Source organism: Podarcis liolepis, assembly GCF_965112155.1.
Source record: "Podarcis liolepis genome assembly, chromosome: 2".
Lineage (NCBI taxonomy): Eukaryota > Metazoa > Chordata > Lepidosauria > Squamata > Lacertidae > Podarcis > Podarcis liolepis.
The window spans coordinates 37,666,016-37,683,282 of record NC_139555.1 but is presented as its reverse complement, the minus strand read 5'-3'; the positions used below and the strand labels follow the sequence as shown (position 1 = coordinate 37,683,282).

General features: G+C 46.7%; 1 protein-coding gene across 5 annotated transcripts in view; it reads left to right on the top strand.

Annotated features, from left to right (window-relative positions):
* The window catches only part of SEPTIN9 (septin 9), a 217,685-nt gene that overhangs the window by 74,897 nt on the left and 125,521 nt on the right, over positions 1–17,267 (top strand). Inside the window, exon 1 of one of the 5 annotated variants that reach the window (XM_083487582.1) lies at positions 15,570–16,131. The exons of 3 other annotated variants lie outside the window; for them this stretch is intronic. In XM_083487582.1, the coding sequence (XP_083343708.1) occupies positions 16,077–16,131 (55 nt within the window). In that variant the 5' untranslated portion in view covers positions 15,570–16,076. Of the gene's footprint in view, positions 1–15,569; positions 16,525–17,267 lie in introns of those variants that run through there. One more of the 5 variants, XM_083487586.1, reaches the window with a different exon arrangement.

The following is a 17,267-nucleotide window of genomic DNA, read 5'->3' as shown; positions in this document are numbered from 1 at the left end:
GAATGCTGTTAATTCTCAAAACAAATTTAAAAATAAATAAATAAAATCTTGCTTTGTTCTACTGAGACTCCACAATGCCACTAGGTGGCAGTCTTTGCTTTTCAATGAAACCTCCAGCCCATGTTGCATATGGGAAGCCTTGGGGAAATTTGACTGCTGATGGGCTTTGGTGTGCACATAATTTCTGGCAGGAGAAATGGTTTGATGGCTGCATCATTCCAGGCATTGTCCCCAAGGAGAGCTCTGGGGTGCAGCAAGCTAGTGTGCTCCTTGGAAAGCGCTGGGGGTGGGGTGAGGGGTGCCAGCAGTTATGCAGTAAATAATCAGCTGCCAGGAGCAAGAACAATAAGGTGCCCTTCTCTGGGAAACAGAACAGCACCCTTCAAATGTGCCAGCTGATCAAATTCACAAGGAACAGGCCAAGCTCCTTCCTTCCTTCTTTCCAGCCTCTGTGCACTGAGGCTTGAGCCTGCCTTTTCCGGGGGCTCAATGTTTGCTCTTCTGAGCCTCGGAGTCTCTTTAAATGCTCCCTTAACCTCTCAGCAGTGGCTTTGTTTACACATCACTGGAGAAGAGCAGAGAGGATTAGAGGCCCGTAGATATGGAAAAGAGGCAGAGAATTAGTGCGGATTACAAGGAGGGATTCCAGCAGGAGAGAAAAGGCAGGGGAAGAATTGCTGACACAAGGAGCCTGTAGCAAGACACACAGCCTGATTTTAAGCTTCTCCCTGTGTCTAAGGAGGAATCTACAGCTAAAATGTGTCCAGATGGCTGTGCTGAAGTGGAACAGATGTGTGTTTGGTACACATCTGTCTCCCACTGTCGGCACACAATACAACACTGACTTTTCACTGTGTTGCCTCCCTGCTGCCCCACCACCGCCCCCCAGCCCATCCACCCAGAGAAGAGGATACAGAATTTGCCTGAGCTGCACTGCCTTTGGCCAGGGTAATGGCAGCGCTAGTTACAGTCATAGCATTTGCAAGATCGAAATTGTGTGTAATTGATGGGAAATCAAGACAGGCCCTGCCCACAGGTCTACAAAGGCAGCGAAAGTAGGGGGAGAGGGAGGACATACAGGGAAGGAAGGAGGCTGAGGGCAAATATTTGGAAGCAGCATGTGTTACTCTTGAGGGGGAGTGCTAAGCTACAGTCATACCTTGGGTTACAGATGCTTCAGGTTGCATTTTTTTGGGTTGTGGACCACTGAAACCCGGAAGTACCAGAACAGGTTACTTCCGGGTTTCGGCGGTCACGTATGCACAGAAGCGCTAGATCGTTTTTTGCACCTGCGCAGACGCGCCGAATCACAACCCGTTCGCAACCCAAGTGTCCACTGTAATATTGTGGGATGCGAGAAGCTCCTGAATTCTGGAAGGACTAGCTTTGCTGCCTCCCACAGTTCTGGTTTAGCCGCCCACTGTGATACCCAGGCACTTCCATCCAGCTGCACCCATATACACATTCTCAACAACAGCAAAAGTTTTCCAATTAAGGAAACTATAATGCTCCAGATAAGGAAACGTTAGTGGAGGCCCTGAACAAATCTGAAGTCATCAAGTCTTTGCAACAGCTACTGGGCCACACTGTGGGGCAACCCATTCCAACAGCTGTCAGGCCTGATATCTGTGCATTTCACTGACTCATCATAGGGGTCTGTCCCTGCAAAGCAGCAATTACTACAAAAACATTTGCTTGTAAATTATGAAACAATAAAGCCGATGCATGATGCTTCTCTAAGCAAACATCTTTGTTTTCAGCCAGGGAAGCTTGGGAAGGGATGGGAAGCAATTCTCTGTTTAGGATCAGAGATGCTAACAAAACTTGTGGGTTTCATTCTGCGCCATTGTTGGGTGCTTCCAGCAACCACATGATTTCTGTTTGTTTTATTTGTGCTATGCAATGCTAATGGAGTAATATGTAATCCGCATGTACTGGAAAGCAGGTCACTTTCTTCAAAGGGGGGGGGGCTGCTGTGCGCTAAACATCTTCCATTTAACAAGGGCATCTACTGCTGCTTGAGGAATGTCAGTCTCCCATCCTTTAGCTAGTCTCCTCTAACCATTGCTGCCATTGGTGGTGTTTCAGAGAGCAGAACTTTCCTTCTTCCCTTAACCTGCCTGACCCTCTGCTCCTGGTGGAAACATCTTTAACTCAACTCATAGAGCAAAAGGGCATGAAAGTGGCATGGCGACTGTCCATTCCTCCCCCGTATGTGTATATATTTATCTGCCTGTGTATTTATGCATTTGAAATTGTAGGAAGATTAGTTGCAGGGGTGAAAGGAGAAAAACATTGTCATTGTCATTTTTATTACAAGCAGTGCACTTTATAAAAGTGGTGTGCGGGACCCAACACATAACGATTTAAATTGTCAAACAGTGTCGTGTGGATGTTGCTGAAAACTTGTATGAGCGAGCAGCATCAATTCCACATTCATTTATTTCTGAGAATCTAGATCGTGATTAACCTTAAATGAGGGATGGAGAACTTCTGGCCTGCGGGGGGGGGGGTGAGCAGCAAGTGCAAGCCCCTCCCAAAATTGGGAAAAGGTAGTGGAGAATGGGGGAGCACACACAGCGTGGAAGCATGCCACCCAGGGCCACCCTCTGATGTGGATGGGAAGCCATAGTATAAGTTATGAAAAGCACAACATTATAAGTGTGTGTATGTATGGAGCCTTCTGTGCCAATTGCCTGCATAGAAAAACCAGATCTGAATGCTCCATGTGTGAGATATCTCACCTACCTGGAAGCCCCCCCCCCTTTTTTCTGACAGAAGAGATTGGCTTTAGGGAGGATTTTTGATGGCTGTCTATAGAAACCTAAGTGTATATTGAATGGCTCCCCCATTGGCTCATAATTCAAAGAGTAAATCAATAGCTTTTTTCACAGCAGAAGTGTTTGTACTTGGCAGCACCTTTGCCCACAGCAGAGCTATCTTATGATTTTAAATGCTCAGGAGTACCTTGTGACACTAAAAACGGAGCAGGAGGGGAAAGAGGGGCGGGGGAAAAGCTTTGGTGAAAATCCGTGGGAAAGGAAAATCCAGGCCTAATAAAATTCTCCACTGCACTTTCCATCTCGCTGCAGCAAGATCCCTCTGAAAGTGAAGAGCAGGGTCTTAACAGTCAGCAGATGCCCCAAGTGGCTTTTAAGATAATGCAAGTGACAGGCCTGTGTGCCTGTTCCTCCCATTAGCTGAAAACTTCCAGGAACCCCATGTATCTTCAGGGGCAGGCACTGGAGACATAAACCAGCTCATCTTCTAATGCCTCTTCCAGCCAAGGCACTTTCCGTAGATGGACAGACTTTCCAGGAGAGTTGGATAAGACCTCCCTGGACTGTGTTCAAGCCCACACCACCTCCACGGTCACTGTTCTCAGCAGAGGGAATCTCCAGTTAACCCCGTGCTTTTGTCGTTAGTCTCTACTGGGAAGCTACTATCTGCTAAAAAGCTGCTCCGACCGTTTCCCCTTCTCCACCTTGTAAAAAACAACAACACGTGAAGCCACACCATATAAAAAGCTTAAAACTAGAGCTGCTTCTCACACCTCACTTCCTAACAGACAGGAGCATTAAAAACCCCATGGCTCTTCAGCACTGTGTTAATTTCATCTGAAAATGGTTGGATGATGTTTCAATTCCATAGCATTTTTTTCTTTAAAAAATAAACGTACAACACTCCCACTCCATTTGGGAGCTCATTTCAGTCAACATGGGCCTTTTGTATTCTGAAGTAAAAATGGATGTGGATCCCAAGATGTAGGTCGACATTCTGGTTCAGGTGCTTAGGAAGGCAGCTCATTTATTCCTTCTGTTCAGTTGCCTGGCAAGGCACCTGCTGTTGGTCAGCTGGGTTTGACCAGTTAATACGTCTTTCTTTTCTTCTGTTGAAAGACATGGTTCGCTTCTCGCCTTTTTTAAGCAGAGCCCGGACATTTAGTAGTAGTATTTTTTTAAAAAAAACAACACAAAACAAACCGTGGAAGCACAACTTCAAGAGCCTTAGAAATCTCTCAAGCTGTGCAGGAAACAGGAGTGACCCTTCGCCAGGCCCCATCTTTGGCAGACAAAGGTGTTTTTCTGGTGCTGGTCATTAAAAGCAGAACAAGCACAGCAGCCATTCGGCTCCAGCGATCAAATCCGAGTAGCATGCAGAGAGCAAGCAAAGCTTGCAGCTTCCAGTTTCAAAATAACTGAGGGGGGCTGAACATGTAACGCTAAATGGCTAACAACTGCCAATCAAGTTGCTCTTTTGCTTCTTAATTAGCACTGTGAGCCAGGCACTGCTGTATCTTCAGAGTTCCTCTCCAAGCTTCCTGCTGAGCCATTTTGAGCCCAGGGCTGGGGAAGGTGCCAGGTAAATCAGCAACCACAAATCCACTTGATTATCAGAACCCAGCTAAGTGGGCTGAATGACTTCCTCTTGCCAGCTTTTCCAGGGATGGTGGTGCCTCTCCAGCATTAAGAGAAATCCCCTTCTTCCCATTAGTATTCTCCTCCATTGGCTCAATGCCAGCAGGACAGTGAGATAAAAGACCAGGAGCAGAATTCATGCTTGAACCTTTATGAGCTGTAACAAATGCTTGTCAGTATCTATTGTGGGGCTCGACGAGAGTCATTTGCTGTGTGTCAGTAGATTTTTGACACTATGAAAATGGGAAAGAACAAAGAGAAGGTCTTACCTGCTGCAGAGATATCAGGGTGACAAGCATTTGGGGAGGGAATCTGGAGTGCAACAGATTCCTATCTCAAGCTGAAATGGGTTATTGCTGCCAGGGTTCACACAGTCAGTATGGGAGGGAGGGAACATGGCTAAATCAGGAGCCAAAAGCAAAACACTGGAGAACAAAGTGCAAACCAGAACTTAGAGCCACATCATGGGCCAAAAGGTCAAAATATCTTGCACTAAGAATTTGAAACTGGTTTACATGTGCTCCATGCTGTGGTAACTTCCAGAATGGATTGTTGCAATGTGCTCTGTGTGGGGCTGCCTTGGAAGAGGACTTGGAAGCTTCAAAGGGTCCAATATGCAGGAGCCAGATTACTGACTGAGGTTCCATTTAGATATTATATAACCCTTGCTTCAAAACAGCTGCACTGATTGCCAGTTCCTTTCCAGGCCCTTAGCTGTAGAACCCCCTCCTCACAGAGTGTGCCTGGCACCTTCATTATGTACAGCTTCCAGAGGATGCTGAAGATGCACATCTTTACCCTGGCTTTTGGCTCTTGAGGTATATGTTTTTAGGACCCACCTTATTTTTGCGATTGTAAATTGTTTAAAGCTTTTTTAATGTTGTGTTTTAATGTTGCAACCTGTCCTGGGACCTTAACATGAAGGGCAGATAATTAGTAGTAGTAGTAATAAATTTGAAATGTAGACATGCGCCCACAGCTTGGCAATGAAAAAAGTTCTTCAGAGAAGTTATGGAATCTTGGGCCCTGCCTTCATTTAAAGAGAGGTGGGATGAACATCAGTCTAGAGTGGCATAGGCTGGTCACCCAAGGAAGATGTCTTGGTCCTCATGTCCTTTCCAGCAATGTGACTCTGACGTTCTGAACAGTTCTGTTATACCTAATAGTGTTTGTTCTAGAGCAGGCATGTCCAACCTTTCAATTGCAGGTGCTCAACAATTCTGGGCAGCCTTACCCCCCAAAAGCTCAGCAACTCTTGGCAAAGACAATGGGTAGATCACTGCCAGGTTTTTTATACTGGGAGTAGATCGCAGTCTCTTGGGAGTTGGACGTGCCTGTTCTAGAGCAACCTTTCTGGAGCTGATGCCCTCCAGATGGTTTGGGCTACAACCCTGATCAACCCCAGCCAACATGGCCAATGATCAGGGATGCTGAGCATTGTGGTTCAGAATTATTTGGAGGACACTGGGTTGAGGGAGGCTGCTCTAAACTTTCCTTGGCATTGCTATGTACCCCCTTTAAAAGACCTGAATTACTATGTGTCCCTGGAAACAAATCTCTTCCAGACCATCACATGCTTGTCAGCTCATTGCTGTTTTCCCAAATTCCCCACTAACTTTAATAACTTTTTAGTATCACCAGATCTCTGATTTCACTTTGCTGTCTTGGGAATGATTACGGTAAGTAATTTCCCTCCCTTCAGGAAAATGAATTAGCAGGGCATTGCTGGTGTCTGCTAAGTTGCTTATTGAGGTTAGATGAGATTTCAAGGCGGAGCGGTAACTGCTTCTTCATGAATATATGGCAACAATATTAATACATAGTTCAGGCGTATGTCCCTGTCTGGCATATTCACAACAACAAAAATGTACAAGTATAGTATATGTAAATATAGTATATGTAAATATGCCTTGTAGGGATAAACTGCAGAATGAGGCCATTCCGGTCACTGAATTATAACATAGAACTCCTGGCCAACTTTGTTTATGGATTTGATCATATTTTCCTGATTGGGATAAGAGGAGTGTTGTTGTTGTTGTTTGTTGTTGTTTGTTGTTGTTTGTTGTTGTTTGTTGTTGTTTGTTGTTGTTGCTGCTGCTGCTGCTGCTGCTGCTGCAGCAGCAGCAGCAGCAGCAGCATATTTATGGATATGACCACAAAGGCAACCAAATGATGCTATAGCTTCTGTTGATAGTGTGAGACTACAGGGGCTGTAACTCAGTGGTTGAACACATGTTCTGCATGCTGAAAGTTTCAGGTTCAATCCCTGGCATCTTCAGGTAAGACTTGGAATGTCTCCTTGATCAAATCCTGCAGAGCCATTGCCCATGTTGTGCAATATGGGCCAGTGGTGTGACATGGTATAATGTAGTTCCCTATCTTGCTATGAGATGCTAGCTGAGTGTTCCTAGATGAGCAAGAAGACGGAACCAAAAGCTGTACACTGTATGCCAAAGAAGGGGAAATGGATCTACCTGGCAGACTGGATCTTTAATTTACCTTGCCCTCCACAATCTAACTTTGATAGGTAGCTGGAGTTGCCCACCTGTCAAGCACAGGGGTCAAGGCAAAGACCAACAATCCATCCACAAAGTTCTCCTGCACAAGCCCTTTTGAAGCACATGGGAGCTGTCCTACTGTGTGCGTGTTCACTACAGCATGGCAAATAACACATCAAGATGTAAATTGGGTATTAAATAAACCCACACACAGATATAGAGCTGTTGCCTACCTCTGCCTCTCTACTGCCAAAAAGCAGGGTCTGGCAACTCTGGGACCAACTGTTGTATGTCTCAGAGTACCTCAGATTAAATCCAGTTAGTACTTTGCCAAGGGGCAAATCAATGCAGTTTCAGTGCTTTTCAGATCTGTCACTTTCTTCAAACATAAACAACATCAACTCAAGTCAATCCCCTGCCCCAATCATCGTCATCATCATTTGATCTGGATTAAATTCTGGAATTATTTTCAAGACAATTTGAATAAAAATAACCTTGTGTTGAGGACTGGCTCTGGGAAGGGGCCCGTTTCCTTGACTCAGGTTCACCACAGTCACTTTTCACTCAAGAAGATGGTTAGAGGCAGTGTGAAGAAGCCCCACTGAACCTGGGCGTGCAAGCCCCGCCAGGGGGACCCTTGTCCAAACAAGGAGCTCATAAGAAGCAAAGCATTAGCTAAAATGGGCTGATAGAATGTTTGAAAGTATGGCTCCAGGTTTGTTGAACACAGCTTGCCACCTCCTTGCTTGAGCTTGTTTTATTACTAAGGATGGGAAGCCAGTTGCATGTAGTATCAGCTTAGCACTCCCCCTCTCTAATTGCTTCCTGTTTCATTTCTATAAGTCCTCCTTCTGCCTCCCCATCACCCCTGCATCACCACCACACATCCCCCATCCATCCATGATCCATCCCTCCATCCCTTTAGTGATTGCCTGGCCTTTTGCTCTGCTTCTCTCCATTCCGTCTCTCCCTCATTACAGAGACACAGTCCCAATTTCCCATAGATTAGACAGGAACTCCCTTTACTATATATCTTAAGTACATATTTCACTATACCAAAGGAAGCCCAGGGACATGCTCCCCTCCCACAGCTAAGAAAGGAAACAGGAAGGTTTTAATTATTCCCCCCCTTTCTTTTTCTTTCCTCCCTTGCTTTTCTTTTGCTTTAATTTAGCAAATGTTTCCCTCAAAAGAAAATGGGACATAAATGTGCTGTGTGTGCCACCTGCCCCTGGGAGAGGAAAGTATGTGTGTGAGAGAGAATATCTCTGATAGAAGGTGCTCTGATGAGCTCTTGATGCTTTTGCACTTCATTCAATAGTCCTGAGCCAACTCAGCAATGGGGCTTCCAATTGGGATCTTTTATATCCTTTAACATTTGTCAGGTACGCTTCTTTTTCATTATATCAGAAGAGCAGAAGCAAACCACCTAAATTTCACTTCTACTACAGAAGGAGAGCCAATCTGGAGATCTGCCCAGCCAAAGGAATGTTTTATTGTTAACTTCAAATATGATTCCCTAGAGGCCAGAAAACACATTTTCACTCTTAGATGTCATATTGGCATAATAGCCCAACAGGTTCAGAATTTCAAAGTTCAGTGTATGACCTGGAACAATATCTGAGCCAGCTCCCAAGTATATTGCAACATGTAACTGGCAGATAAATTTTGTTATTAGGTATAGATCCAGTAACTGCCAACAAAATCTGTACTCAGGGAAAATACACCCTGCATTGCATGGTTAGTTGTTTGTATGTAATGCCTCAACAATGCAAGAGGGTGATGATGATTATTTTCCAGGCCACCCCAGACCGTTTTTCATGGATGTCTGTAGTGGCATATGGAAAAATAACCTCATTCACACGGTGATCTCCAGCACCAAAAATAAGAAATGCTTGCCGATCTATTACAAATCACCCAGAGATCTACCATTTACCTTCTTCCCAAACCCTGATCTAGGTGACGTCTCTGTACAGCAATGAGAAAAGAATGACATTAAAAAATCAGAAAGAATACAGGAAAGAGGAAACTTCATAGTCATTTTTTCCTGTCAGGTTCCTGCCTGGAAAATACTGAAATTTACAAAGGATATGAATCTCTTTCCTTAAGCTGATCCCATACATTTGCTCTAGGCTAACAAAAATATTTCTGTACATTTACAGTACAGAAGCTTACCTGACCCAACTCAAGTGTCACCTCCAGATTTCAGGGGACCTTTGGACAAGACACCCTCAGTTGGGGTCCTCAGTTCCCTGACTGGGACCACTTGCTTGCCACTGTCATTGTTGCTCATTCACTTGCCTTCTTTCGCTGAATCCTGGCTTGTACCCATTGCCCATAAGGAGAGCTCAGGACTGTTGGAGGCTGGTGTGCCTTCTCCTTGCTTATGCCACTGCTTGTGTAAAGCCCAACTCACACATCACACAAAGTCAAACCATGGCTAAGTAACAGGAGTGGCTACTTCGCTCTTCCTCCTGCTAGCTGTGCTATGTGCAGCTCAGCTCCAGTTTCGCCAAGTGCTACACCTGAACCCAGGTTTGTTCTTTGTCTCCCACAGACAAACCATGTTTGGCAAGCCAAGAACAAACTTTGACTACAACCTGCAGTTTGACTGAAAGAGTAGAGGAGGAGAGAAGCGGCTGCAATTTTTCCTGCATGTACTCATGTGCTTGCGCATTCTTGCTTAGCCATGGTTTGACTTAGCATTACCAGTGAACCAGGACTTAGAAGAGGACCAGGGCCAGGATGATTTGAGGGGGTCAACAGTGAGCTTCTTCTGGTGTCTGAGCTTTGGCACGTGCCCTACAATGGAGAACATGGTCAGCCCACCACATGTTAGGAGCGATGAGTTGAAAAACATCTCTAAACCAAGGATGTTGAACCTTTAGCCCTCCAGGTGTTGTTGGAACATCACATCATCCCTGGACACCTGTCATGCTGGCTATTGCATTAGGGAGTTGGAGACCAGGTTCCTCATTCCTCAGCAGCAGTTTCTTGCTGCTTCTTACAGGAATGTTAACAACATACGAAGAGCCTTGCTGGATCAGGCCAAAGACCCAGCTAGTCTAGCATCCTCTTCTCACAGGGGCCAGTCAGATGCCTGTGGGAAGCCCACAAGCAAGCAGGACCTGAGCATAACAGCGCATTCCCTGCTTGTGCTCCCCAGTGACTGGTAGGCATCATTATGCAGACAAAGCTGCAGGAGAACTGTTGCCTGTAGCAAACAGAAGCTCCTTGACATGGAAGGGAGAGGAATTTATGCCTGTGCAGATACAAAATGCCTGTGCAGAAGGAGGGACAGCAGCTGGAATTGCTGCCTGAAAGCCCCAAAAGCCTCTTCTTGCGTTAGGTATGGAAATCTCATTTTCTCCTTCTCTTCCCACCCCCCTCCACCCCAGAAATAAATTTCCAAGAGTCTGAAAATGAGAATGAAAACCATTTGGCGACACAGGGTGGAGGAGGGGGGGACTTATTTAATCTTTCTCCTATAGGCTCTGTAATTGGGATCTGGTGTGGAAATGTCAGAAACAAGACCAGCCTGTTTCTGCATTTCTGTTTCTGCCATGTACCATCTTCACCTCACCCGGGCACATTCGTTTTATCCATGAACAATACATTTCTGAATACAGAAGAGCGGAAGGTTACTGCCTGCCTCTCTCCAATTTATGGGTAATAAGGAGCAAGAGCTGTCTGCATCCAACATGCATGTGGAAAAGCTGAGCAGGGCAGAAAACCACCCCAGCCCACCCGGTGTCATATGTTCATTAAAGTCATTAGGGGGCAAGCAAAGTGCATTTCAAATGAGGCAGTGTTCAAAAATATAACACTCTCCTGCCTGAACTGTATAGCCCTGAAGTCAGCCAGGCTATTTGTAGAATGGCTGCCAATGGATGACTGGTACCTGCTGTCATTATGATGCTCTTGTTGAAGGCATGCAGGTTTCCCATTGTACTGTGCCTCTTTCCATGTGTAAGAGAAAGACAATGGCTTGGCAAAGGTTGGGAGAAATGACTGAATGGTGATGCAGTTTAGCTTCAGAAACTGACACTACTCTCGCTCCCTCTTCCACAGCAGCACTTGTCTCTCACGTACACATGCACTCACACCTCTTCCTCTCTCACATTTACATACATGCAACCACAGCACCTGTCTCTGATATTATGTGAAGCTGGTAGCCAGAGGCAACGGTTGTAGAGATGCTACCTAAGGCTAGACCACATGTCTTCTGTGAAGTGATGCTTCACTGTTTAGGCTGTGTGCCTTTTGGCAAATGATGTTTTGATGTTGTCTGCTAACTTTATGTATAAACAGTTGTGAAACAAAGTGAGATTTAATAGACTTAAAATAAAATAAAATAAATCCACACCCTAAGGAGAGCATAGTCTTAGCTGAAGAGCAAAAGCATGACCACATGACTTTCCCTCTAGTGTCTCTCTCTAATCCTGGTTCTAAAGGGTGTGGGATTTTCCTGTTATTCCATTCTGTTTCCCAGGCTTTGCAAGTAAGGGTGTCATTTTCCCAAATAAACATAGAGAAAGTAGGCTGATTTCCTCTTGATGACTTCACTTCCTCTCCCTCTCTATTTATGAAATCTCTGGGAGATTCAGTGTTGTAAAAGCTATTTTTCTGCAGACTGCAAGTAATTGTCTTTCACAAATTATATATATATATAATCATGATCTAGTCAAAGTGAAGTCTTTGTAAGTTTGACCTGGCTCCCTCCCCGCACTATGGAAATTAATTGGATGCGTGGTTTTATTGTGCATGGTTTATTGGAAGGAAGTTAACTTCTAAGTAAGTGTGGATAGCATTGCAGCCTTACTGTGGAATAGCCCAGCCTTAGAAGGTGCTGAATTAGGGGAGAGGGGGGCGTGGATTTCCAAGTAAATTATCCATGCTCTTTCCTCCCCACTCCCACAAATCAGGTGTAGTGTAGCCTTAATCTTGGATGTGTTATCCGTAAGTGATATCACAGTAGTGCAGTTGCTGAATGGCCCTGCAGGATAGTATTGACCTAGAAAATATAACAGACCTTTTCAGTAGCTTGGAGACATTGCAGTCAATTTTGTTGTTTGTAAGCCCTGTTGATTCCATTGGGATAGTTTAGTACAGAAATCACGGCTCTTTGAAATTAACTGAACTTCAAAGTGTTGAGGTTTAGCTGACTGGTGCCCCTCAAAAGCACTGGGTCTGTACTGTTGCCAAGCCATAAAGGCCCCAAACTGCCTACTATGGTTGTTTATGATTTTGCGACAGCATGCTAAAACTGGACACTTTTATTTGGAAGGAATAACAGTTGTGGGGCCTGAATCTGAACATCATCCTCAGGGTTTGCAGCAGGAAACTGATACAGGAATGTGCTCTGGATCAGCCATGCATTTTGGATTGTGGCCTCACTGCTGCTTAAGCAAAAAATAGCATGAACAACATGACATGTAGTTTGGCCCTTTACGTCAGGAATGAGCTTCACGTTGCTTGTTGAGGTTCAGCCTCACTCCATGACAATGAAATGAGCAGTTTAAATAGGTAAAGAGACCCCTGACCATTAGGTCCAGTCGTGGCCGACTCTGGAGTTGCGGCGCTCATCTCGCTTTATTGGCCGAGGGAGCCGGCGTACAGCTTCCGGGTCATGTGGTCAGCATGACTAAGCCGCTCCTGGCAAACCAGAGCAGTGCATGGAAACACCGTTTACCTTCCCACCAGAGTGGTACCTATTTATCTACTTGCACTTTGATGTGCTTTCGAACTGCTAGGTTGGCAGGAGCAGGAACCCAGCAACGAGAGCTCACCCTGTCGCAGGGATTCGAACTGCCGACCTTCTGATCAGCAAGTCCTAGGCTCTGTGGTTTAACCCACAGCGCCACCTGTGTCCCAGTTTAAATACCACAAGCCTTAAAAATTGAAGCCAAAGAGTTCATGGAAAAGGCAGGACCAGAAGGAAAAGGGGTGGCACCACCTTGGTGTAATATCTTGGCCTAGGTTAAGATCTGAACAACTGACCTTTAGTTCCCTTCTTGCATTCAATTCTTCTAGTCAAGAGCATTTATCAAAATCTCACACATTGGGGAAAAGTCTCTGAAAGGGATTTGACATGCAACTCTGATGCTTTGGCACTGTATGAGAAGGAAACATCAGCTTCCTTTCAGAGCCACTGCCAAGTTTGTTGGCACTGATCAGCCAGCTTGCCTGCTGTACTGTGTACAAAGCAACACAGGAAGTTCCTGCCTTATACTGAGTCAGATCAATAGTCCATCTAGCTCAGTATTGTCTACACTGACTGACAGCAACTCTCCAGGGTTGCAGACAGGGGTCTCTCTCAGCCCTGCATGGAGGGATTGACCGTGAGACCCTCTGCAGGCAAAGTGTTGCTCTTCCACTGGGTTGTAGCCCTACTGTTCATTGAACAATAGTCAGCTCTCCCTCCAGCTGTGATGTTTTTGGAGGAGCAAGTCCTGGCAGCTGGACTAAGGAAGTGACACCAGCAGTGCAAAAGGAGCACTTCCACTTGTCAATCTCTGGTAACACCTTTGATTCTGAAATGCACAAGTGAGCTCATTCAGTAAAGCAGGCACTCGTCCGCTTCTAAATGCTGCCATGTATTGCTGATACGTATAAAGGATGTCCACGTATTTTGAAAACACTTCAGCTGCAAACTGACCTGGAGTGCACAAAGGTCTCTGTAATGTTGTGGTTTAACAGTTCCAAACTTAAAGCCAAAAAACCATTTGAAGCATTCAATGCAGGCAGAGCTCCCTTATTGTTCTTTTTGATCTCATAAAGTATGGCAGATACAAACTTATTCCTAACTCAGATTAAACAGAATCCTGCTGAGGGCATTATTCTGATTTCTTTCTTTTCTTCTTAAAAAAGAAAGAAAGCAGTTCTGTTCCATTTTTTAAAAAAAGTCCTCTGTGTCATGCTGTGAATAAAAACAGATAGTTAAACATGGAAAGTTTCATCAGTGCTGGAAAGATTGTGTCACTATAAAGAAATCAGGCACACTTTTGTATTATGAGTTGGATTTTAGATGACATTTATAAATTGTTAACAGATGTTCTTAGAATGTTGAAAACATGAAAAAGGTTATTATCAATAATAATAATAAATTGCCCTCTCAAGGCACCATATGCAATGCAATAAAACAGATGAAAACAGTTGAAAACATCACAGAAAATAGCAGCAAATGAATTTAAAAACAATAAAAAGAGACACCCATGGCATAGACCTATTCATCCAGCTGGGAAAGGGTTATCAGCTTACCAGCAGAAAGTGCCACAGAATGCATCATGGCATGATGACAAGCAGCTTATGTACCTGTTGGGCCTTATACCTGTCTTTACTGCTCTTATTGTGGATTCATTCACCATCCTTCTTTGCAGAAGAAGAATCCTAAGCTCCCAGAGAGGATGTTGGCTGTTGTAGACCTGGCCCCTCCACTGGTGGTGTGGGAGGGGTCTGTGGCTGAAGGTCCCCCTCACTGTGGTGGCAGCAACCTCTGCCACCTCCACCATGTACCTCATAGGGGGTCATGGATTCCAAATCCTCCTGTTCACCTCACAGGATAGAATAACTATAACCCCTGGAGCTGCTGTAATCATTTTCTCTCCAATAGGGAAAAAACAGGGAGAGGGAAGACAGCTCCACTACCTTCTGCTGTGTCCAGCAAGGCTTAGGATATGGTGGTTCCTCCACTGCTGACTCTCCCTTTCCTCCATAGGGTTTCTCTTCCTGTTTATTTTAGGTAACTGGATTCATTATATTTATACCCCTCTTTCTTCCAAGAAGCTTAAGACAAGATAACCACTCATTTGCTTTTCAGGTGGGTTCTTCCGGGCCCCTGCTATTTCTCATCTCTACCTCTCTCACTCTACCTCCCAGGGTGGTTGTAAGAATAAAAACAAGACTGTTTCCTTTATGCTACTTTGACCTGAGATACTTACAAATGTGGCAGGATGATAGATCAATAAAATGGTGTTGTGCCTTCAACTGATGTATAGGATGTAGCCCTAGGTCTAAACACAACATCAGCCATTAATATTTTTCTCTTTCTCTCTGATTGCACTCACTAGCTGTATAAAGAAAGATACCAAGGATTTGTTCTGCTAGCCTAGATGTGGAGTGCTAAATAAACATACTCATAGAATATGTTTGGAAAGGATCCCGAGGGTCATCTAGCCCAACCCCCCTGCAATGTAGGAATCTCCGCTAATGCATTCATGGAAGATGACCATTCAACTCCTGCTTTAAAACATCCAAGGGAGGAGAGTCCACTACCTCCCGAGGGAGTCCTTTCCACTGTCTTCCAGATCTTACTGTCAGAAAGTTCTTCCTGATGTTCAGTCAATCAATCAATCAATCAATCAATCAAAAAAGCACACCATTTCTACTTTGGCACGACTGCCCTGGCCTGCAGTCCAAGCTATATCGGGAGACTGGTTAGACATTTGCGCCAGCTTCCGCACTGGTGAGGGAAAGGTACTCTACACATGCTCCAAAGCACCCCCGCCCGCCCCGCTGCCTGGATTGAGTTTTCGCGCTGTTCCAAGTGGTGGGGGTGGCGTCTCCGGAGCCCAGGCTTTTGCCCCCTCGGTGCTGGAGCATCTTTGGAGGAGGAGGCGGCCCAGCCCGGCCCAGCCCTCCCCTGGGCTGAGTGCCTCGCGGGCTTGGGGCGTTGCCTTGAGCCTGGGGCTGAGCTCGCTCGGATCCCCCTCGGCTCGGCTGGAGAAGGGGGGCAGGAGGATTCGCGCGCGTCCTGCCCACCCAGCTTTCTCGTCGGCTTGGCCCTGCTCGGGTTCGCCTTGACAGGCGTGCGGCGCAGCCAGTGCGCGGAGGGGAAGCCGGGCGGGCGCACGCGAAGCTGCCCAGAGCAGAGGGGCGGGGAGGGCCGAGCTTTCCCTGCTCGCCTTGCCTTCCTTGCCTGCCTGCCTGCCTGCCTCCATTCATTCGAGCCTGTGCAACAGGACGAGCCCACGGGGCGGGGGATCCTGCCTGCGAGAGCTTCGGCAGCCCGCCCCTCTCGACCGCCTGTCCGCCCCTCTCGCGGCTAGGGGGCCGTCCGAAGGCGCCCAGCCCCGCCGCGCAGCGCCGCCGCCGCCGCGCTCGGGACCTTGCCGGGAACTTGGGGAGGGGGCGCATTGCCCAGCCGGAGCCGAGCGCGGCGATGTCCGACCCGGCGGTCAACGCGCACCTGGAAGGTATCATCTCCGACTTCGAGGGTAGGTAGAGCCGACAGGGAGCGCGGGAGGGAGGGCGCAGGACGAAGAGGAGGGGAAGGAAAGGGATCCTGGCGCAGGCACTCTCTCCCACCCCCCTTTCCCCCCTGCCAATGGGGCGCACCCGTGTTCCGCTCGTTCCCGTGTGTGGGTTTCCATCCCCTTCCCAGAGCTGAGAAGGCCCCCCGGCTCCCTCTACCCCTCACCGTCGTGATTCGAGGCCGGCGGGGAACAGCCGGAGGCCGGTGGTGTGTTGGTGGTGTGGTGGGAATCGCGCATCGCATCCGCCGCTGGGATTGCGAGACTTGTGCTCGGGGATTGCGAAAAGAAACGAGATCGGGAGAAACTGAGCAAAGGCCCCTCGACTCCGCGGGGTGGTGGTGGGCGTTAAGGCTGGTGAGTTGCCTGCTTTTTTGGTTTTGGCCAGGTCATGAAACGGGTGGATTTTAAAACAGAGGCCTCTGAGATGAGGTGCCTCTTCCCCCCTTCGCAGAAGATTTGAGAGAAAACGAGGGTACAGTTCGCGGGGGTCTGTCTGGGGCGCTTATTCTTCTCTGAAAAGAAAGCATGTGAGTTTGAGCAAACGGCGTGCTATTAAGCACGAAGGGCCCTTTAACACATTCATCTTGCATCCTTGTGCAGTCGCTGGCTGCTAGTGCAATTTAACAGGCGGTAAACTGAGGCAGAGTTGAATGCGGCGTCTAGTATGACTGGCATCTGCTAATACAAACTGTTCACCTTTGTGCTGATTAATGGTCAGGTAGGAAAGTGAGTGTGTGTCTTTTCGGAAGAGCATGTCACGTTTCCATGTATGCCTGCACACACTTATCTCTGTATGTGATGTTTTAGGTGTGTGGTCTTCGGGTACTACTTCTGTTTTGATTGTCCCTGTGACGGGCAGGCAGGCAGGCAGACTCTGCCTCTCCCCCTCCCCCTTGAGAGAGGGGCGAAGCAGGAATTGCCACAAGCTTGCAGAGTTTGTTGTGTAGCCCAGACAAGTATGAGGTTGCAGCTGGTCTCCTCCCCTCTCCCTTCCCTTTTGTTTTGCTTGACAATGTTTTGATGCCCACCCATTCCAAAAACTGACAGGCAAGTCAGCAGAAAATGGCTCAGGGTGTGTTCCTTTTCTGTAGCTCTTC